This window comes from Salvelinus alpinus, chromosome 23, assembly GCF_045679555.1.
Source record: "Salvelinus alpinus chromosome 23, SLU_Salpinus.1, whole genome shotgun sequence".
Taxonomy (NCBI): domain Eukaryota; kingdom Metazoa; phylum Chordata; class Actinopteri; order Salmoniformes; family Salmonidae; genus Salvelinus; species Salvelinus alpinus.
The window spans coordinates 22,921,565-22,943,847 of NC_092108.1; the positions used below are offsets into that span (position 1 = coordinate 22,921,565).

General features: G+C 42.7%; 1 protein-coding gene across 5 annotated transcripts in view; it reads right to left on the reverse strand.

The window, feature by feature from the left end:
• Positions 1–22,283, reverse strand: part of LOC139550594 (arf-GAP with GTPase, ANK repeat and PH domain-containing protein 3-like) — a 262,197-nt gene that overhangs the window by 90,903 nt on the left and 149,011 nt on the right. For 3 of the 5 annotated variants that reach the window (XM_071361567.1, XM_071361566.1, XM_071361565.1), the window contains exons 5-9: positions 18,299–18,440; positions 17,598–17,732; positions 14,681–14,808; positions 5,916–6,071; positions 213–299 (exon numbers count right to left, since the gene is read on the reverse strand). In XM_071361567.1, the coding sequence (XP_071217668.1) occupies positions 213–299; positions 5,916–6,071; positions 14,681–14,808; positions 17,598–17,732; positions 18,299–18,440 (648 nt within the window). Of the gene's footprint in view, positions 1–212; positions 300–4,520; positions 5,421–5,915; positions 6,072–14,680; positions 14,809–17,597; positions 17,733–18,298; positions 18,441–22,283 lie in introns of those variants that run through there. The other 2 variants (XM_071361568.1, XM_071361569.1) reach the window with 2 other exon arrangements.

The window sequence follows — 22,283 nt, forward strand, 5'->3', positions numbered from 1 at the left end:
ACAGTGAATGTGCTATACTTACGTGAAAACTATTGTTGTGACACCCTATTCCCTAAATAGTGCACTATTCTTGACCAGGGCCCTATAGAACCCTATTCCCTATATAGTGCACTACTCTTGACCAGGGCCCTTGGCAAAAGTTGTGAACTATATAGGGAATATGGTGTGATTTCAGACACTATGACTAGTGTAGTAGCGAGAGAGACACTCACCTGTTTGATGGGTATGGCCCTTCCACTGCCTATGCTATCTGTTTTACTGTCAGTGGTCTTTGCCTGTTCACTGTTGGCTTTCCGTGACTGCAAGGAAACAAGAGAGTCAGTCGGTCAGTCGGTCAGTCACTGCAACAAACCATGGTGAGGGGGAGATGGGGTGGGAGTTGAGTGAGGTGCGTGTATCAAGGTGAGCATGGGGGTCAGAGGTTAGGAATGTTTGGAGGTTGGGTGTGTGGATCGTGTGTGTCTGGAGAGGGGTTTGGGGGGGCGGACTCAACATCGCAAAACAAAATTCTCAACAACAACAAAAGCTAAACAAACAAGCAGACCAGCGTAACATACAGCGGGAACATCAACGTGCGTGCAGTAATACAAAAAGAACAGACCAGAACATAAGAAACATCTCAACACATAATAGGTAGTAGACCAAAAGACGACATTGAGTCACGACTCAGTCCTGTAAACCCATGGGAGATCCATCCCTCTGTTAGGCCCACAGTGGACCCTTCCAGATCCGAGAGGAACAACCCTCGCTCAGGCCCACAGGGGGCCCTTCCAGATCAGTCCCAAATCAAGTTTCTAAGGTCAGCAGGGTCTTTTTGCATAGATCCATTGACAAGTCAAGTTGTAACGCAATAAAAAGTAGAAAAGGCAGGTTAGGGGAAGAGAAGGTTATTATACAAGACGGACAAAGAAAGTTATCAAATAGGAATTTCATATAGCTTTTCCTTCCAACCTTAAACCTGTGAAATTCCTGTTGAAACACCAGGTGGGAAAATGCATTTCAAATCATCCACAGTGTTAGGGTTAGAAGTACAGGTGCTGTTAAACATGTTCATTATAAACAACAGTGGAACCCATCAGTGAACAGGTGCAGCAGCACATTTCACCAACACCTGCTGCAAATACATGACATTTCAAATGACAGACTGTGCAGGGAAAATAGTCAAGCAGTGAACATACAGTATTATCCCATGTTATGACAAACAGAGTACTTGTACACAGAAGATCCCCAAAGCACAGACTAACAGGTGAAGTACAGGAAATGTCACTCATAACCAACAGACAAGACTGTTATGATCTCACTCAGAACAGGATGAAGGGATGCCCAATCAATCACCAATGGAGAGAGGTAGAGTCTGAGTTCAAGTAAACCAACTCTGGTTTATCATTTTCAACATTTTATTGTTTTATTCTGATAATTTTTGTTTCTATACAGACACCATACAAATTAAATCACAGGTTTCACTTTCAAATAAGATCAACATAATGAGCCAAACATTGCAGTTCCCACAAAATATAGGATGGACAATAAAGGCATCTTTTTTAATTTTATATATTTCATATGTATATCATATACTTTCTATAGAGTACCATTGTAAATAAAATACAATACAAGATATACAGCAGTCTTATATTTTTCAATACGTAAATGATATAAAAGCGATTATGGAATAAGTTCATAATCTTCAAACCAATCCCAAATTGAAATAAATTAATAAAGAAGAAAACAAGTAAATAAATATAAATAATAAAGAATGGAGAAATGAATAATTCCAAAATCATAGTCAAATTAAATAAATAGAAACTACATTCATACAAGTCGGTGCAATCCATTTGCCATTCGTTATTCTGTATGATACCACTTCCCCCTGACACCCTACTCTATTTTTATGAAGGCCTTCATAAAACTATCCAACATCACCCCTAACATACCCTTATTTAAGTTGACCACATATTCAAGTCCATTCAAGACTTTCCTTGAAAAGAAAGAGAAATTAAAAATATATATATGAAAAAAAAAAAGAGGGCAGTAAACAACTGAACGTACTTCACACCTCTAGTTAGGGTTGCAGAATTCTGGGAACTTTCAATCAATTCCCTGGTTTTCCAGAAATCCTGGTTGGACTTTTCTGGATTTCCTGCTTATTATCTCCTGATTCCGGAATCCACCAACTGGGATTCTGGGAAAACCAGGGAATTTATTGAAGGTTGACAGAATTTTGCAACCTCCCCTCGAGTCCTCGTTTTATGGCAAAAAGCAGTTTGATGTCATGTAAGAGAGAAGTGATGTCATGTAAGAGGGAAGTGATGTCATGTAAGAGAATGTGTCCTTTGAGTGGTTGAATCATAATTCCAAGCGTGACTTAACTGTACACAGACTGTTTGTATAGGTGGAAAGTTTGAAGTACGGAGGTGGGGTATAAGGACGGGGGGGGGGGGGGCATTTCCAGCAGAGAAGAATCCCTACATTCTGTCACACTCCAGAGTGTGTGAATATGACCGTTTTTCAGTTTGAGCATGAACTGACTCCCAAACGTCCAACGTTACTTGTTGTCTTGTCACAAAGCTGTATGGTTTCCATAGTGCATCATGCATTACCCAGGATGCATTACCCAGGATGCAAAGGGGGCACTAGGATTAAGCAGCAAAAACTATTTTAACGCTCTAGTCCCTAGGCATTACTCCTCTCTATTGGGAGTGACAGGCCAGAGGGACAACTCATTTAGGGGTGCAATGCGGTTAGATTTTTGATACCACAGAGCTCTTCTAATGCGGAAGGAGTTAGAAAGCCCTTTTAGATGAAGAAAGGTTGGGAACAGTAGCAGAAATCTGCAAATATCGAAAAGAAAAAACATTCCAGACTGTCTTTTTTTTTCCTTAAGGGTGGACATCCAGTAAAACGTACAAAAGTAATGGAAGGAACTAAAAACATGTAAACAAAATGGCTGACAATTATACATGAGAGTTGATGGCTATGAAGTTTAGATGTGACAAAATGGGGGGGGGGGGATATGCAAAAAGGTACTCTTCAATTCGTCATGACAATGTTTATGAAAATAAAGAAAGAACAAAAATGCCTCAAACCTATTGATGTGGTTACTAAACCATGGAAGCACTAGGAAAGGATTTCTGTGTACTCAGCTGACACCTAGTGGCCATTACTAGTCATGACAGAAGTGGGTTGAGGGTGATGATTATGGCTGGTTAGACTGAACTGACTGGTGATGAAGGTGGTGAAAAGACATGGTGGATAAACCAACATCTTTCTGAGTAAAGCTTTTAGGACCTTTGAGAAATAAAATCACCCTAAAACTATTATCAAAAAATAAAATCAATGCACTATAAAGCTAAATGTCCAAATGTTTTCAAGGTAGCCTATTTCAGCAAATTAAAATGGTGCCCAGTGCCCAATAAATATATAGTCAGTAACTTAAATCAATGATATTCATATTTGTAATAAAATTTTATTTTTTAGCTTTTGAGATGACTTCAAAGCCCTTCAGATATCCCAAATACTGATTAGACAAATTAAAATAAAATGTTATTGGTCACATACACATGGTTAGCAGATGTTATTGCGAGTGTAGCGAAATGCTTATGACATATACTAACCATTTGCATGTGACTAATACAATTTTATTTTATTTGTATAATCAGTATGGGGATATCTGAAGTACTTTGAAGTAATCCCAAAAGCTAAAAAATGTGGCAAGGCATCATCAGATTGTGCACTGGGATACAGAAACGTTTAAGTGGTAACTGTGGTATTCTACCTTTTCGCTCAGTGACCTTTGACTAGCGATGGAGAAGTGTAATAAATTGTGCTTTATAATGTATCATAGAGCTATGGTCATATTACTTAAATCTCCAAAGTGAAATATACCAAACTGAAATATTTTGGGAAAAGGTGTCTGAATATTCTAACTAGCAAAACTATGAGTACAAGTGGTTTCATGAATATGACCGCAAAGTTAGCCACAGTGTTGTTTCTAATTGTTTTGGGTGCTTCTGAATGGTCTATCTGGTCAAAATGCCCACAAAGAAAAGGAATGTGAAATCAAAAGGGTTGAGAGAGAAATAGACACTATTGTGTTGTATAACCTATTAAAATAACCCATGATGTTAAGGCTTTGTCTCCATCCTGACCACAACTCCCCAACTGAATAAAAAACGCTTAGGGATCACAGTTACCCACTACTATGATTAGAAGAGGTGGCATTGCAGGTTTTATAATACTGTCTTTGTAACTATGTGTGGCCAGAGAGAGATGTTCAGGACTACTGTATTGTGTACGGCGCATAAATAATTCTGTGTCCTCAAGAGGTCCTCTCAACTGAGATTGATGAAAAAGCAAGGTGAGAAGGTGTAGTCTTAAAGTGAATGCTTGGTAAACAAAACTATTTAGGTTTTTCTCTTGTATTGTAAAAATGGCAATGTCTTCCTTGCTCTTGAAGTGTCATTTGGGATACGGTGAGTCGTCGTCCCCCTCCCCCCTCCACCTCTCTTCCGCCCCTCCCTGGCACTCCCACCCTCCCACTTGCTGCTCCTCAGAAGGTCATGAGCTGAAACTCCCGCTCGGCCTGCCATTCGGGCACCCACACGGGATAGGTGGCGTGCTTGGGCATCTCCATGACGCAGACGGGAAGAGGCTCATTTCTCTGGTGGACAGGGTTAGTCACTACCTAGCAGGGGGAGGGAGAAGACAAGGGGCGCTACTAACTGACACACAGCCTGCTCTGCTGCCCAGAGCCTGGAGCCCAGCGGTGGTTACCACAGTAGCTGGGGTAGGAGGAGATGGGAGAGGTTAGAGAGAGGGAGGATGTGGAAAGGCTGGGGTCAGGGTTGAGCTTGGTTAGAGAAAGGGACAGGGCTGGGGTTAGGGGAGAAGGGAGAGGTAGAAAGGGGAGCTGGGGAAGGGATGAACGTAGAATGGAGCAGATAGGGGCTAAGGTTAGGGGAGAAGGGAGAGGTAGAGGTAAAAGAAAAGGAGGCTGTGAAAAGTACAGTGGTTAGTGCAAGGGTCTCAAAGGTAGGGAAGGTTAGAGCTGTGCCATAGGATTGACCAAGGGGAATTGGGTTGGGTTAAAGCTAGAGTAAGGATAAAAGTTTAACTAGGGCTATCATAAGTATAGGTAATGGGAGCAGGGCAAGCTGTGGTAAGTACACTGGTAGTGGCCAAAGGTCAAAAGCCTAAAGTCAGAGATGGAATAACTAGGGTAGGGATACCTACAGTAAGGTAGGGGTGGAGGGGGAGAGAGGGAGAGCATGCATTATCTGACTCTGTACTGACTGAAAGGGTTATGTTCCTGACTTTTAGTTTAGTGTGGCCGGGTAAGGGGACTGGCATTGCTGGCTTTAGTGAGGTGTAGCCTTGCCTCACCCCTTCTCTCCCCCAATAGGGAGTCACTGCAAAGAAAGGATCTAGTAAAAATAAGAGGGGTAGGGGAGGGAGGGAGGCCAAAGATTGAGACAGTGGGGCCAGGAAGAGGGTATAAGTGAAAGATGAGTAATTAATGCGCTCATTTACTTCCAATTGGAAAGTAAAGAAAAATGTCACCAACATAAAAAAGGTTTAAAAAAGCTGAGATATTTCTCCACAGTGCTTATAGCTTTGATATTTGCTTTAAAATAAGAAAATAATATATATAATTAAGCTTTTTTTTCATAGTATGGGTTCAAAATACAACCCAAGTTGTAACCAACAACCATATTGTTATTATTTTTTGTCCCCGTTACCCATTTTAGTTGTTTGTATAAAGAGTAAAGCCAGGAAGGCTTTTTGTGCCTGTATCTGAAACAGCCAGAAAGGGTAGCTTTGTCTTTGTCTCCGTCTAGTGGACAGTATGTGTGTGTGCGGTACTGTGCCCTCTAGTAATGTGAGTGGGTGTTGCTCTGCATCAGCTGCCGCATACTTACAGTGAAGATGTTGGAGCGGCGCTTGGACTGCTTGCGGATGGGTGTGGGCGTGTTGGAGGCAGCAATGGTCTCGATACGCATCTCCCTCTGGCTGATGCTGGGAGTGGAGGGCACAGAGGAGGAGTAGTCGCTGAACGCACCCCCGCCGTTCGCTGACTGGAGGAGGGAGGGAAGAGAGATGGGGTGGAAGATGGATGGAACCAAGATGGAAAGAGAAAGAGGGAGAAAAAGACAGAGAGAACAGACTGGTCAGTTACAGGCAGGATCTGGGAAAGCAGAAACACCATAGATACTGTAGTTTACGTAGGCTCCTGTATGCCCTATGTCTTCAGTAGTGCCCAGCCTATCCACATTTTCAGTAGTGTCCAGCCTATCTATATCTTCAGTAGTGTCCAGCCTATCTATATCTTCAGTAGTGTCCAGTCTATCTATATCTTCAGTAGTGTCCAGCCTATCTATATCTTCAGTAGTGTACAGCCTATCTATATCTTCAGTAGTGTCCAGCCTATCTATATCTTCAGTAGTGTACAGCCTATCTTCAGTAGTGTACAGCCTATCTTCAGTAGTGTACAGCCTATCTTCAGTAGTGTACAGCCTATCTTCAGTAGTGTACAGCCTATCTTCAGTAGTGTACAGCCTATCTTCAGTAGTGTACAGCCTATCTTCAGTAGTGTACAGCCTATCTTCAGTAGTGTACAGCCTATCTTCAGTAGTGTACAGCCTAACTTCAGTAGTGTACAGCCTATCTTCAGTAGTGTACAGCCTATCTTCAGTAGTGTACAGCCTATCTTCAGTAGTGTACAGCCTATCTTCAGTAGTGTACAACCTATCTTCAGTAGGGTACAGCCTATCTATATCTTCAGTAGTGTACAGCCTATCTTCAGTAGTGTACAGCCTATCTTCAGTAGTGTACAGCCTATCTTCAGTAGTGTACAGCCTATCTTCAGTAGTGTACAGCCTATCTTCAGTAGTGTACAGCCTATCTTCAGTAGTGTACAGCCTATCTTCAGTAGTGTACAGCCTATCTTCAGTAGTGTACAGCCTATCTTCAGTAGTGTACAGCCTATCTTCAGTAGTGTACAGCCTATCTTCAGTAGTGTACAGCCTATCTTCAGTAGTGTACAGCCTATCTTCAGTAGTGTACAGCCTATCTTCAGTAGTGTACAACCTATCTTCAGTAGGGTACAGCCTATCTATATCTTCAGTAGTGTCCAGCCTATCTATGTCTTCAGTAGTGTCCAGCCTATCTATATCTTCAGTAGTGTCCAGCCTATCTATATCTTCAGTAGTGTCCAGCCTATCTATATCTTCAGTAGTGTACAGCCTATCTATATCTTCAGTAGTGTCCAGCCTATCTATATCTTCAGTAGTGTCCAGCCTATCTATATCTTCAGTAGTGTACAGCCTATCTATATCTTCAGTAGTGTCCAGCCTATCTATATCTTCATTAGTCTCCAGCCTATCTATATCTTCAGTAGTGTCCAGCCTATCTATGTCTTCAGTAGTGTCCAGCCTATCTATATCTTCAGTAGTGTACAGCCTATCTATATCTTCAGTAGTGTCCAGCCTATCTATATCTTCAGTAGTGTCCAGCCTATCTATATCTTCAGTAGTCTCCAGCCTATCTTTATCTTCAGTAGTCTCCAGCCTATCTATATCTTCAGTAGTGTCCAGCCTATCTATGTCTTCTGTAGTGTACAGCCTATCTATATCTTCAGTAGTGTCCAGCCTATCTATATCTTCAGTAGTGTCCAGCCTATCTATATCTTCAGTAGTGCCCAGCCTATCTATATCTTCAGTAGTGCCCAGCCTATCTATATCTTCAGTAGTGTCCAGCCTATCTATATCTTCAGTAGTGTCCAGCCTATCTATATCTTCAGTAGTGCACAGCCTATCTATATCTTCAGTAGTGCCCAGCCTATCTATATCTTCAGTAGTGTCCAGCCTATCTTCAGTAGTGTACAGCCTATCTATATCTTCAGTAGTGCCCAGCCTATCTATATCTTCAGTAGTGTCCAGCCTATCTATATCTTCATTAGTCTCCAGCCTATCTATATCTTCAGTAGTGTCCAGCCTATCTATGTCTTCAGTAGTGTCCAGCCTATCTATATCTTCAGTAGTGTACAGCCTATCTATATCTTCAGTAGTGTCCAGCCTATCTATATCTTCAGTAGTGTCCAGCCTATCTATATCTTCAGTAGTCTCCAGCCTATCTTTATCTTCAGTAGTCTCCAGCCTATCTATATCTTCAGTAGTGTCCAGCCTATCTATGTCTTCTGTAGTGTACAGCCTATCTATATCTTCAGTAGTGTCCAGCCTATCTATATCTTCAGTAGTGTCCAGCCTATCTATATCTTCAGTAGTGCCCAGCCTATCTATATCTTCAGTAGTGCCCAGCCTATCTATATCTTCAGTAGTGTCCAGCCTATCTATATCTTCAGTAGTGTCCAGCCTATCTATATCTTCAGTAGTGCCCAGCCTATCTATATCTTCAGTAGTGTCCAGCCTATCTTCAGTAGTGTACAGCCTATCTATATCTTCAGTAGTGCCCAGCCTATCTATATCTTCAGTAGTGCCCAGCCTATCTATATTTTCAGTAGTGTCCAGCCTATCTATATCTTCAGTAGTGTCCAGCCTATCTATATCTTCAGTAGTGTCCAGCCTATCTATATCTTCAGTAGTGTCCAGCCTATCTATATCTTCAGTAGGGTACAGCCTATCTATATCTTCAGTAGTGTCCAGCCTATCTATATCTTCAGTAGTGTCCAGCCTATCTATGTCTTCTGTAGTGTCCAGCCTATCTATGTCTTCTGTAGTGTACAGCCTATCTATATCTTCAGTAGTGTACAGCCTATCTATATCTTCAGTAGTGTACAGCCTATCTATATCTTCAGTAGTGTACAGCCTATCTATGTCTTCAGTAGTGCACAGCCTATCTATATCTTCAGTAGTGTACAGCCTATCTATATCTTCAGTAGTGTACAGCCTATCTATATCTTCAGTAGTGTACAGCCTATCTATATCTTCAGTAGTGCACAGCCTATCTATGTCTTCAGTAGTGCACAGCCTATCTATGTCTTCAGTAGTGTCCAGGCTATCTATATCTTCAGTAGTGTACAGCCTATCTATATCTTCAGTAGTGTACAGCCTATCTATGTCTTCAGTAGTGCACAGCCTATCTATATCTTCAGTAGTGTACAGCCTATCTTCAGTAGTGTACAGCCTATCTTCAGTAGTGTACAGCCTATCTTCAGTAGTGTACAGCCTATCTTCAGTAGGGTACAGCCTATCTATATCTTCAGTAGGGTACAGCCTATCTATATCTTCAGTAGTGTACAGCCTATCTTCAGTAGTGTACAGCCTATCTTCAGTAGTGTACAGCCTATCTTCAGTAGTGTACAGCCTATCTTCAGTAGTGTACAGCCTATCTTCAGTAGTGTACAGCCTATCTTCAGTAGTGTACAGCCTATCTTCAGTAGTGTACAGCCTATCTTCAGTAGTGTACAGCCTATCTTCAGTAGTGTACAGCCTATCTTCAGTAGTGTACAGCCTAACTTCAGTAGTGTACAGCCTATCTTCAGTAGGGTACAGCCTATCTATATCTTCAGTAGTGTACAGCCTATCTTCAGTAGTGTACAGCCTATCTTCAGTAGTGTACAGCCTATCTTCAGTAGTGTACAGCCTATCTTCAGTAGTGTACAGCCTAACTTCAGTAGTGTACAGCCTAACTTCAGTAGTGTACAGCCTATCTTCAGTAGTGTACAGCCTATCTTCAGTAGTGTACAGCCTATCTTCAGTAGTGTACAGCCTATCTTCAGTAGTGTACAGCCTATCTTCAGTAGTGTACAGCCTATCTTCAGTAGTGTACAGCCTATCTTCAGTAGTGTACAGCCTATCTTCAGTAGTGTACAGCCTATCTTCAGTAGTGTACAGCCTATCTTCAGTAGTGTACAGCCTATCTTCAGTAGTGTACAGCCTATCTTCAGTAGGGTACAGCCTATCTTCAGTAGTGTACAGCCTATCTTCAGTAGTGTACAGCCTATACTTCAGTAGTGTACAGCCTATCTTCAGTAGGGTACAGCCTATCTATATCTTCAGTAGTGTACAGCCTATCTTCAGTAGTGTACAGCCTATCTTCAGTAGTGTACAGCCTATCTTCAGTAGTGTACAGCCTATCTTCAGTAGTGTACAGCCTAACTTCAGTAGTGTACAGCCTAACTTCAGTAGTGTACAGCCTATCTTCAGTAGTGTACAGCCTATCTTCAGTAGTGTACAGCCTATCTTCAGTAGTGTACAGCCTATCTTCAGTAGTGTACAGCCTATCTTCAGTAGTGTACAGCCTATCTTCAGTAGTGTACAGCCTATCTTCAGTAGTGTACAGCCTATCTTCAGTAGTGTACAGCCTATCTTCAGTAGTGTACAACCTATCTTCAGTAGGGTACAGCCTATCTATATCTTCAGTAGTGTCCAGCCTATCTATGTCTTCAGTAGTGTCCAGCCTATCTATATCTTCAGTAGTGTCCAGCCTATCTATATCTTCAGTAGTGTCCAGCCTATCTATATCTTCAGTAGTGTACAGCCTATCTATATCTTCAGTAGTGTCCAGCCTATCTATATCTTCAGTAGTGTACAGCCTATCTATATCTTCAGTAGTGTCCAGCCTATCTATATCTTCATTAGTCTCCAGCCTATCTATATCTTCAGTAGTGTCCAGCCTATCTATGTCTTCAGTAGTGTCCAGCCTATCTATATCTTCAGTAGTGTACAGCCTATCTATATCTTCAGTAGTGTCCAGCCTATCTATATCTTCAGTAGTGTCCAGCCTATCTATATCTTCAGTAGTCTCCAGCCTATCTATATCTTCAGTAGTCTCCAGCCTATCTATATCTTCAGTAGTGTCCAGCCTATCTATGTCTTCTGTAGTGTACAGCCTATCTATATCTTCAGTAGTGTCCAGCCTATCTATATCTTCAGTAGTGTCCAGCCTATCTATATCTTCAGTAGTGCCCAGCCTATCTATATCTTCAGTAGTGCCCAGCCTATCTATATCTTCAGTAGTGTCCAGCCTATCTATATCTTCAGTAGTGTCCAGCCTATCTATATCTTCAGTAGTGCACAGCCTATCTATATCTTCAGTAGTGCCCAGCCTATCTATATCTTCAGTAGTGTCCAGCCTATCTTCAGTAGTGTACAGCCTATCTATATCTTCAGTAGTGTCCAGCCTATCTATATCTTCAGTAGGGTACAGCCTATCTATATCTTCAGTAGGGTACAGCCTATCTATATCTTCAGTAGTGTACAGCCTATCTATATCTTCAGTAGTGTCCAGCCTATCTATATCTTCAGTAGTGTCCAGCCTATCTATGTCTTCTGTAGTGTCCAGCCTATCTATGTCTTCAGTAGTGTCCAGCCTATCTATATCTTCAGTAGTGTCCAGCCTATCTTCAGTAGTGTACAGCCTATCTATATCTTCAGTAGTGTACAGCCTATCTATGTCTTCAGTAGTGCACAGCCTATCTATATCTTCAGTAGTGTACAGCCTATCTATATCTTCAGTAGTGTACAGCCTATCTATATCTTCAGTAGTGTACAGCCTATCTATATCTTCAGTAGTGCACAGCCTATCTATGTCTTCAGTAGTGCACAGCCTATCTATGTCTTCAGTAGTGTCCAGCCTATCTATATCTTCAGTAGTGTCCAGCCTATCTTCAGTAGTGTACAGCCTATCTATATCTTCAGTAGTGTACAGCCTATCTATGTCTTCAGTAGTGCACAGCCTATCTATATCTTCAGTAGTGTACAGCCTATCTTCAGTAGTGTACAGCCTATCTTCAGTAGTGTACAGCCTAACTTCAGTAGTGTACAGCCTAACTTCAGTAGTGTACAGCCTATCTTCAGTAGTGTACAGCCTATCTTCAGTAGTGTACAGCCTATCTTCAGTAGTGTACAGCCTATCTTCAGTAGTGTACAGCCTATCTTCAGTAGTGTACAGCCTATCTTCAGTAGTGTACAGCCTATCTTCAGTAGTGTACAGCCTATCTTCAGTAGTGTACAGCCTATCTTCAGTAGTGTACAGCCTATCTTCAGTAGTGTACAACCTATCTTCAGTAGGGTACAGTCTATCTATATCTTCAGTAGTGTACAGCCTATCTATATCTTCAGTAGTGTACAGCCTATCTTCAGTAGTGTACAGCCTATCTTCAGTAGTGTACAGCCTATCTTCAGTAGTGTACAGCCTATCTTCAGTAGTGTACAGCCTAACTTCAGTAGTGTACAGCCTATCTTCAGTAGTGTACAGCCTATCTTCAGTAGTGTACAGCCTATCTTCAGTAGTGTACAGCCTATCTTCAGTAGTGTACAGCCTATCTTCAGTAGTGTACAGCCTATCTTCAGTAGTGTACAGCCTATCTTCAGTAGTGTACAGCCTATCTTCAGTAGTGTACAGCCTATCTTCAGTAGTGTACAACCTATCTTCAGTAGTGTCCAGCCTATCTTCAGTAGTGTCCAGCCTATCTATATCTTCAGTAGTGTCCAGCCTATCTATATCTTCAGTAGTGTACAGCCTATCTATATCTTCAGTAGTGTCCAGCCTATCTATATCTTCAGTAGTGTCCAGCCTATCTATATCTTCAGTAGTGTCCAGCCTATCTATATCTTCAGTAGTGTCCAGCCTATCTATATCTTCATTAGTCTCCAGCCTATCTATATCTTCAGTAGTGTCCAGCCTATCTATGTCTTCAGTAGTGTCCAGCCTATCTATATCTTCAGTAGTGTCCAGCCTATCTATATCTTCAGTAGTGTCCAGCCTATCTATATCTTCAGTAGTCTCCAGCCTATCTATATCTTCAGTAGTCTCCAGCCTATCTATATCTTCAGTAGTGTCCAGCCTATCTATGTCTTCTGTAGTGTACAGCCTATCTATATCTTCAGTAGTGTCCAGCCTATCTATATCTTCAGTAGTGTCCAGCCTATCTATATCTTCAGTAGTGCCCAGCCTATCTATATCTTCAGTAGTGCCCAGCCTATCTATATCTTCAGTAGTGCCCAGCCTATCTATATCTTCAGTAGTGTCCAGCCTATCTATATCTTCAGTAGTGCACAGCCTATCTATATCTTCAGTAGTGCACAGCCTATCTATATCTTCAGTAGTGTCCAGCCTATCTATATCTTCAGTAGGGTACAGCCTATCTATATCTTCAGTAGTGTACAGCCTATCTATATCTTCAGTAGTGTCCAGCCTATCTATATCTTCAGTAGTGTCCAGCCTATCTATATCTTCAGTAGTGCCCAGCCTATCTATATCTTCAGTAGTGCCCAGCCTATCTATATCTTCAGTAGTGCCCAGCCTATCTATATCTTCAGTAGTGCACAGCCTATCTATATCTTCAGTAGTGCCCAGCCTATCTATATCTTCAGTAGTGCCCAGCCTATCTATATCTTCAGTAGTGTCCAGCCTATCTTCAGTAGTGCACAGCCTATCTATATCTTCAGTAGTGCCCAGCCTATCTATATCTTCAGTAGTGTCCAGCCTATCTATATCTTCAGTAGTGTCCAGCCTATCTATATCTTCAGTAGTGTCCAGCCTATCTATATCTTCAGTAGTGTCCAGCCTATCTATATCTTCAGTAGGGTACAGCCTATCTATATCTTCAGTAGTGTACAGCCTATCTATATCTTCAGTAGTGTCCAGCCTATCTATATCTTCAGTAGTGTCCAGCCTATCTATGTCTTCTGTAGTGTCCAGCCTATCTATGTCTTCTGTAGTGTACAGCCTATCTATATCTTCAGTAGTGTACAGCCTATCTATATCTTCAGTAGTGTACAGCCTATCTATGTCTTCAGTAGTGTACAGCCTATCTATGTCTTCAGTAGTGCACAGCCTATCTATATCTTCAGTAGTGTACAGCCTATCTATATCTTCAGTAGTGTACAGCCTATCTATATCTTCAGTAGTGTACAGCCTATCTATATCTTCAGTAGTGTACAGCCTATCTATGTCTTCAGTAGTGCACAGCCTATCTATATCTTCAGTAGTGTCCAGCCTATCTATATCTTCAGTAGTGTCCAGCCTATCTTCAGTAGTGTACAGCCTATCTATATCTTCAGTAGTGTACAGCCTATCTATATCTTCAGTAGTGTCCAGCCTATCTATATCTTCAGTAGGGTACAGCCTATCTATATCTTCAGTAGTGTACAGCCTATCTATATCTTCAGTAGTGTCCAGCCTATCTATATCTTCAGTAGTGTCCAGCCTATCTATGTCTTCTGTAGTGTCCAGCCTATCTATGTCTTCTGTAGTGTACAGCCTATCTATATCTTCAGTAGTGTACAGCCTATCTATATCTTCAGTAGTGTACAGCCTATCTATGTCTTCAGTAGTGTACAGCCTATCTATGTCTTCAGTAGTGCACAGCCTATCTATATCTTCAGTAGTGTACAGCCTATCTATATCTTCAGTAGTGTACAGCCTATCTATATCTTCAGTAGTGTACAGCCTATCTATATCTTCAGTAGTGTACAGCCTATCTATGTCTTCAGTAGTGCACAGCCTATCTATATCTTCAGTAGTGTACAGCCCTACGTCTTTCTGCAAGTACCAATTTTCACAGAAGAAGCTCATTGTTTTTTTCAGACCACATAACCTGACCAGGAACAACTCAGGGACCTAGTAATAACCTACAACTAAAACTAGGTCCCTGAGTCAGGTCACGTGACCAGGAATACTCCTGGCCTTAGTTAGAAATATTCAGGATGTGTGGCCTCACCTGGTTAATATGCACAGAGGGGATGGATGCGTTGGGGACTGATGAGTGGCTGGGAGAGTTGGGCAGGGACTTGCACGGACCAATAGACAGCTGCTGCTTTTTCCTCAGAGCCACCACCTTCTGGGCAACTGGGTGGGAGAGAATGAGACACAGACAAACAACAGAGAGTTAGGAATCAACAACAACAAGTGGTCAATTGACGACTGTTATAAAGTACAATGACTTTCAGGATAGGTATAACTCAGGATAACTCCAGAATGTCCACTCTAAAATCAACAAGTCTACTGATATTAACAACCACTTCAGAACAATTATCTTTAATCAGGTAATGCGTTACATATGGGGAGATGAACCTTAACTTATACAGTTCTCCAGAGATACAAAGCATCTCCATTTCCAAGTGAATATACTGCTGCAGTATGTTGTTTGGAGAAATGAGCCTGTCTACAGCTCAGGGAGATCTGTGGTGTGATGTTAACCAAATGAGCCTGTCTTCAACCCAGGCAGATCTGTGGTGTGATGTTAACGAAATGAGCCTGTCTTCAACCCAGGGAGATCTGTGGTGTGATGTTAACGAAATGAGCCTGTCTTCAACCCAGGGAGATCTGTGGTGTGATGTTAACCAAATGAGCCTGTCTTCAACCCAGGGAGATCTGTGGTGTGATGTTAACCAAATGAGCCTGTCTTCAACCCAGGGAGATCTGTGGTGTGATGTTAACCAAATGAGCCTGTCTTCAACCCAGGGAGATCTGTGGTGTGATGTTAACCAAATGAGCCTGTCTTCAACCCAGGGAGATCTGTGGTGTGATGTTAACCAAATGAGCCTGTCTTCAACCCAGGGAGATCTGTGGTGTGATGTTAACCAAATGAGCCTGTCTTCAACCCAGGGAGATCTGTGGTGTGATGTTAACCAAATGAGCCTGTCTTCAACCCAGGGAGATCTGTGGTGTGATGTTAACCAAATGAGCCTGTCTTCAACCCAGGGAGATCTGTGGTGTGATGTTCACCAAATGAGCCTGTCTTCAACCCAGGGAGATCTGTGGTGTGATGTTAACCAAATGAGCCTGTCTTCAACCCAGGGAGATCTGTGGTGTGATGTTAACTAAATGAGCCTGCCTTCAACCCAGGGAGATCTGTGGTGTGATGTTAACCAAATGAGCCTGTTCAGCTGCGATCCAACCCAGGGAGATCTGTGGTGTGATGTTAACCAAATGAGCCTGTCTTCAACCCAGGGAGATCTGTGGTGTGATGTTAACCAAATGAGCCTGTCTTCAACCCAGGCAGATCTGTGGTGTGATGTTAACCAAATGAGCCTGTCTTCAACCCAGGCAGATCTGTGGTGTGATGTTAACCAAATGAGCCTGTCTTCAACCCAGGGAGATCTGTGGTGTGATGTTAACCAAATGAGCCTGTCATGTGTAGTATAGAGGGACATGATTGGCCATGCAGACAGCGTAGCGTTCTCTATAGACCCCAGCAGGAGGGAGATCTGTGATTCTGCGAGACGTGAATGAGGGCCGAAGTAGAGAGATGAGTTTACATACGTCCGACAGCTGGGGAGTGTATCGCTCTTGACGGATAAAGTAGCATGGAGAATGGGGAATGGAGAAGCCGCTCAAAACACTTTCACGTCTTTTAATTACTTAAAAGGAAGTAATTAAAACAGTGTGGAACCAACAAGGCTCCTTGTGTTAACAAACAACGAAAGGGAAAAGTGAACACTGCGTTATGTACACAGTGTACAAAACATTAGGAACACCTTCCTAATATTGAGTTGCAACCCCTTTTGCCCTCAGAACAGCCTCAATTCATTGGGGCGTGGACTCTACAAGGTGTCGAAAGTGTTCCACAGGGATGCTGGCCCATGTTGACTCCAATGCTTCTCACAGTTTGATCAAGTTGGCTGGATGTCCTTTGGGCGGTGGACCATTCTTGATACACACGGGAAACTGTTGAGCATGAAAAACCCAGCAGCATGGCAGTTCTTGACACAAACCGGTGTCCCTGGCACCTACTACCATACCCCGTTCAAAAGGTACTTAAATATTTTGTCTTGTCCATTCACCCTCTGAAAGACACACGTACACAATCTATGTCTCAATTGTCTCAATGCTTAAAAATCCTTCTTTAACCTGTTTCCTCCCCTCCATCTACACTGATTGAAGTAGATTTGAAGTGACATCAATAATGGACCAAAGCTTTCACCTGGATTCACCTGGTCAGTCTATGTCCTGGAAAGAGCAGGTAGACAATGTTTTGTACACTCACTGTATTCATACGTTTGGTAAAGAGAGTGTTTGGAGAGTAAATGAGAGTTATTGTTAAAAAGATGCCAGTTGGTCAGCGCATGCTCGTAGGACACGTCCTGGTAATCCAAATAAACAAACTAAATTGGTTGGGGGCACGTAAAACATCTGCCTTCTTCTCAGGTGCCATTTTAGCGATTTGCAGCATGGGTAGAATCTTCTCTCTCTGAGAGCTGTATCATTTGTTGACTAAGGTTCTTCTTGGCTATTGGCACTGTGTTGACAGAGTCCCCATTATATATCCCTTACCAATTTCCTTCCAATGTCTTTTCCATTGACATTACATTGCCATTCAGTAGAGAGTATGAATGGCTAAATCATCTGCTAGGGAAGATTGGATACTGGATAGCAATAGAAACACGATGTGTGGACATTGGCCTCTACAACGGTACACTGAAGACCAGCATTATGTACTCCTGATCGCAGGGATCCACATTTTTGTCCCAGCACTGACACACCCCATTCAGCTACTTAGTTAATCAAGGGATTGGATATTAGTTGATTCATTGAAATGGTTGCGTTAATGCCAGTCCAGGACCAGAAATGAAGTACTCAGTGACATGATGGCCTAGCTACAGTATGTCCACAGTGCCCAGTAACCCAGCCCTCACCATCCTGGAAGACTCGTTCCACATTGAGGCCATAGGTGGAGCAGGTCTCGTAGTAGGTGGAGCGCTTCAGATCGTTGGACAGCTTCCTGGCCCGCGAGTCATCGATCACTCTGGGGTTGGCAGCACTGATGGCATCTGGGGAAGGACAAAAAGCACCAACAAGACTGTAGTCACTTTGACTAATATACAGTAGGCTTTACATGTCCTTTTTCATTTGAAAAAATGTCATTTGGGGGATTCTGTATATGAAAATTAACACTAAAGTCTCAAGTCTATGCTAAAACTAAGGCCCAGAGTTGTTCCTGGTCAGGGCATGTAGTCAGGGTCAGAAAAAACTCCCAGCCCTACTTTAGGTCAGGTGATTTATGTAAGTTGTATGGTAACAACTGGCTACCGCTAAGCCACAAACTACCACTTTTGTCCCATGTCTAACGTTATTTTTGTATTTGTATACTCATTGTGATTGGTCCCTTAAAATATATAAAAGCCTCATTCTGTTTAACTTCTGTAAAAAGCCAGATGAAGACCAAAAGCAGAAACGCGTTGGATAAACTTTTAGCTATAAAGAATCATTTGTATTTAATTTCATTGTAGTATTGCTGAATCTCCCCTCTCCTTCAGTATGGGATGAAACAAACAATCCAAACAATATCCATAGCTTAAGGGAATTGCCTGGTTAAATCAAGGTTCAAATTAAATACCTTGTGTCCCAACCAGGACCATGGGGACCTCTGCTGTGTTCCTGTAGCTGGACAGACGCAGGAAATAGTTGTAGACTGTCTGGAAACTGATCTCATCCTCCAGACTGAAGACAAACACCACCGCGTCTACCCATGCTGCAAACTGGAGGGGACACAGAGACCAAACACAAGAATAGGCCTGGGACGATTCAACACATAAAAAAGCACAAATATACAGTTGAAGTCGGAAGTTTACATACACCTTAGTCAAATATATTTAAACTCAGTTTTTCACAATTCCTGACATTTAATCCTAGTAAAAATTCCCTGTTTTAGGTCAGTTAGGATCACCACGTTATTTTAAGAATGTGAAATTCTTTATTTCAGCTTTTATTTCTTTCATCACATTCCCAGTGGGTCAGAAGTTTATATACACTCAATTAGTATTTGGTAGCATTGCCTTTAAATTGTTTAACTTGGGTCAAATGTTTCGGGTAGCCTTCCACAAGCTTCCCACAATAAGTTGGGTGAATTTTGGCCCATTCCTCCTGACAGAGCTGGTGTAACTGAGTCAGGTTTGTAGGCCTCTTTGCTTGCACATGCTTTTTCAGTTCTGCCGACAAATGTTCTATAGGATTGAGGTCAGGGCTTTGTGATGGCCACTCCAATACCTTGACGTTGTTGTCCTTAAGCCATTTTGCCACAACTTTGGAAGTATGCTTGGGGTCATTGTCCATTTGGAAGACCCATTTGCGATCAAGCTTTAACTTCCTGACTGATGTCTTGAGATGTTGCTTCAATATATCCACATTATTTTCCTCCCTCATGATGCCATCTATTTTGTGAAGTGCACCAGTCCCTCCTGCAGCAAAGCACCCCCACAACATGATGCTGCCACCCCGTGCTTTACGGTTGGGATGGTGTTCTTCGGCTTGCAAGCCTCCCCCTTTTTCTTCCAAACATAACGATGGTCATTATGACCAAACAGTTCTATTTTTGTTTCATCAGACCAGAGGACATTTCTCAAAAAGTACGACCTTTGTTCCCATGTGCAGTTGCAAACCGTAGTCTGTCTTTTTTATGGCGGTTTTGGAGCAGTGGCTTCTTCCTTGCTGAGCGGCCTTTCAGGTTATGTCAATATAAGACTCGTCTTACTGTGGATAGAGATACTTTTGTACATGTTTCCTCCAGCATCTTCACAAGGTCCTTTGCTGTTGTTCTGGGATTGATTTGCACTTTTCGCACCAAAATACGTTCATCTCTAGGAAACAGAACGCGTCTCCTTCCTGAGCGGTATGACAGCTGCGTGGTCCCATGGTGTTTATACTTGCGTACTATTGTTTGTACAGATGAACGTGGTACCTTCAGGCATTTGTAAATTGCTCCCAAGGATGAACCAGACTGATTTCTTTTGATTTTCCCATGATGTCAAGCAAAGAGGTACTGAGTTTGAAGGTAGGCCTTGAAATACATCCACAGGTACACCTCCAATTGACTCAAATGATGTCACTTAGCCTATCAGAAGCTTCTAAAGCCATGACATAATTTTCCGGAATTTTCCAAGCTGTTTAAAGGCACAGTCAACTTAGTTTACGTAAACTTCTGACCCACTGGAATTGTGATACAGTGAAATAATCTATCTGTAAACAATTGTTGGAAAAATGACTTGTGTCATACACAAAGTAGATGTCCTAACCGACTTGCCAAAACTATAGTTTGTTAACAAGACATTTGTGGAGTGGTTGAAAAACGAGTTATAATGACTCCAACTTAAGTGTATGTAAACTTCCGACTTCAACTGTAGATACATATATACATGCATACAGAGAGAGAGACAGAGAGAATATATATATATATATGTCAATATAGGACTCGTCTTACTGTGGATAGAGATCTGCTCAAAAAAATAAAGGGAACACTTAAACAACACAATGTAACTCCAAGTCAATCACACTTCTGTGAAATCAAACTGTCCACTTAGGAAGCAACACTGATTGACAATAAATTTCACATGCTGTTGTGCAAATGGAATAGACAACAGGTGGAAATTAGAGGCAGTTAGCAAGACACCCCCAATAAAGGAGTGGTTCTGCAGGTGGTGACCACAGACCACTTCTCAGTTCCTATGCTTCCTGGCTGATGTTTTGGTCACTTTTGAATGCTGGCGGTGCTTTCACTCTAGTGGTAGCATGAGACGGAGTCTACAACCCACACAAGTGGCTCAGGTAGTGCAGCTCATCCAGGATGGCACATCAATGCGAGCTGTGGCAAGAAGGTTTGCTGTGTCTGTCAGCGTAGTGTCCAGAGCATGGAGGCGCTACCAGGAGACAGGCCAGTACATCAGGAGACGTGGAGGAGGCCGTAGGAGGGCAACAACCCAGCAGCAGGACCGCTACCTCCGCCTTTGTGCAAGGAGGAGCAGGTGGAGCACTGCCAGAGCCCTGCAAAATGACCTCCAGCAGGCCACAAATGTGCATGTGTCTGCTCAAACGGTCAGAAACAGACTCCATGAAGGTGGTATGAGGGCCCGACGTCCACAGGTGGGGGTTGTGCTTACAGCCCAACACCGTGCAGGACGTCGTTTGGCATTTGCCAGAGAACACCAAGATTGGCAAATTCGCCACTGGCGCCCTGTGCTCTTCACAGATGAAAGCAGGTTCACACTGAGCACATGTAACAGACGTGACAGAGTCTGGAGACGCTGTGGAGAACGTTCTGCTGCCTGCAACATCCTCCAGCATGACCGGTTTGGCGGTGGGTCAGTCATGGTGTGGGGTGGCATTTCTTTGGGGGGGCCGCACAGCCCTCCATGTGCTCGCCAGAGGTAGCCTGACTGCCATTAGGTACCGAGATGAGATCCTCAGACCCCTTGTGAGACCATATGCTGGTGCGGTTGGCCCTGGGTTCCTCCTAATGCAAGACAATGCTAGACCTCATGTGGCTGGAGTGTGTCAGCAGTTCCTGCAAGAGGAAGGCATTGATGCTATGGACTGGCCCGCCCGTTCCCCAGACCTGAATCCAATTGAGCACATCTGGGACATCATGTCTCGCTCCATTCACCAACGCCACCAAGGTAGGCCAACGCCACACCACAGACTGTCCAGGAGTTGGCGGATGCTTTAGTCCAGGTCTGGGAGGAGATCCCTCAGGAGACCATCCGCCACCTCATCAGGAGCATGCCCAGGCGTTGTAGGGAGGTCATACAGGCACGTGGAGGCCACACACACACTACTGAGCCTCATTTTGACTTGTTTTAAGAACATTACATCAAAGTTGGATCAGCCTGTAGTGTGGTTTTCCACTTTAATTTTGAGTGTGACTCCAAATCCAGACCTCCATGGGTTGATAAATTTGATTTCCATTGATAATTTTTGTGTGATTTTGTTGTCAGCACATTCAACTATGTAAAGAAAAAAGTATTTAATAAGAATATTTCATTCATTCAGATCTAGGATGTGTTATTTTAGTGTTCCCTTTATTTTTTTGAGCAGTGTATATATATAATGCATTTTTATTTACATAAGTATTCAGACCCTTTGGTATGAGACTCGAAATTGAGCTCAGGTGCATCCTGTTTCCATTGATCGTCACTGAGATGTTTATACAACTTGATTGGAGTCCACCTGTGGTAAATTCAATTGATTGGACAGGATTTGGAAAGGCACACACCTGTCTATATATGGTCCCAGTTGACAGTGCATGTCAGAGCAAAAAAACAAGCCATGAGGTGGAAGGAATTGTCCGTAGAGCTCCCGAGACAGGATTGTGTCAAGGCACAGATCTGGGGAAGTGTACCAAAAAAGAACACAGTGGCCTCCAAGAACACAGTGGCCTCCATCATTATTAAATGGAAGAAGTTTGGAACCACCAAGACTATTTCTAGAGCTGGCCGCCTGGCCAAACTGAGCAATCGGGGGAGAAGGGCCTTGGTCACATGGGTGACCAAGAACCTGATGGTCACTCTGACAGAGCTCCAGAGTTCCTCTGTGGAGATGGGATAACCTTC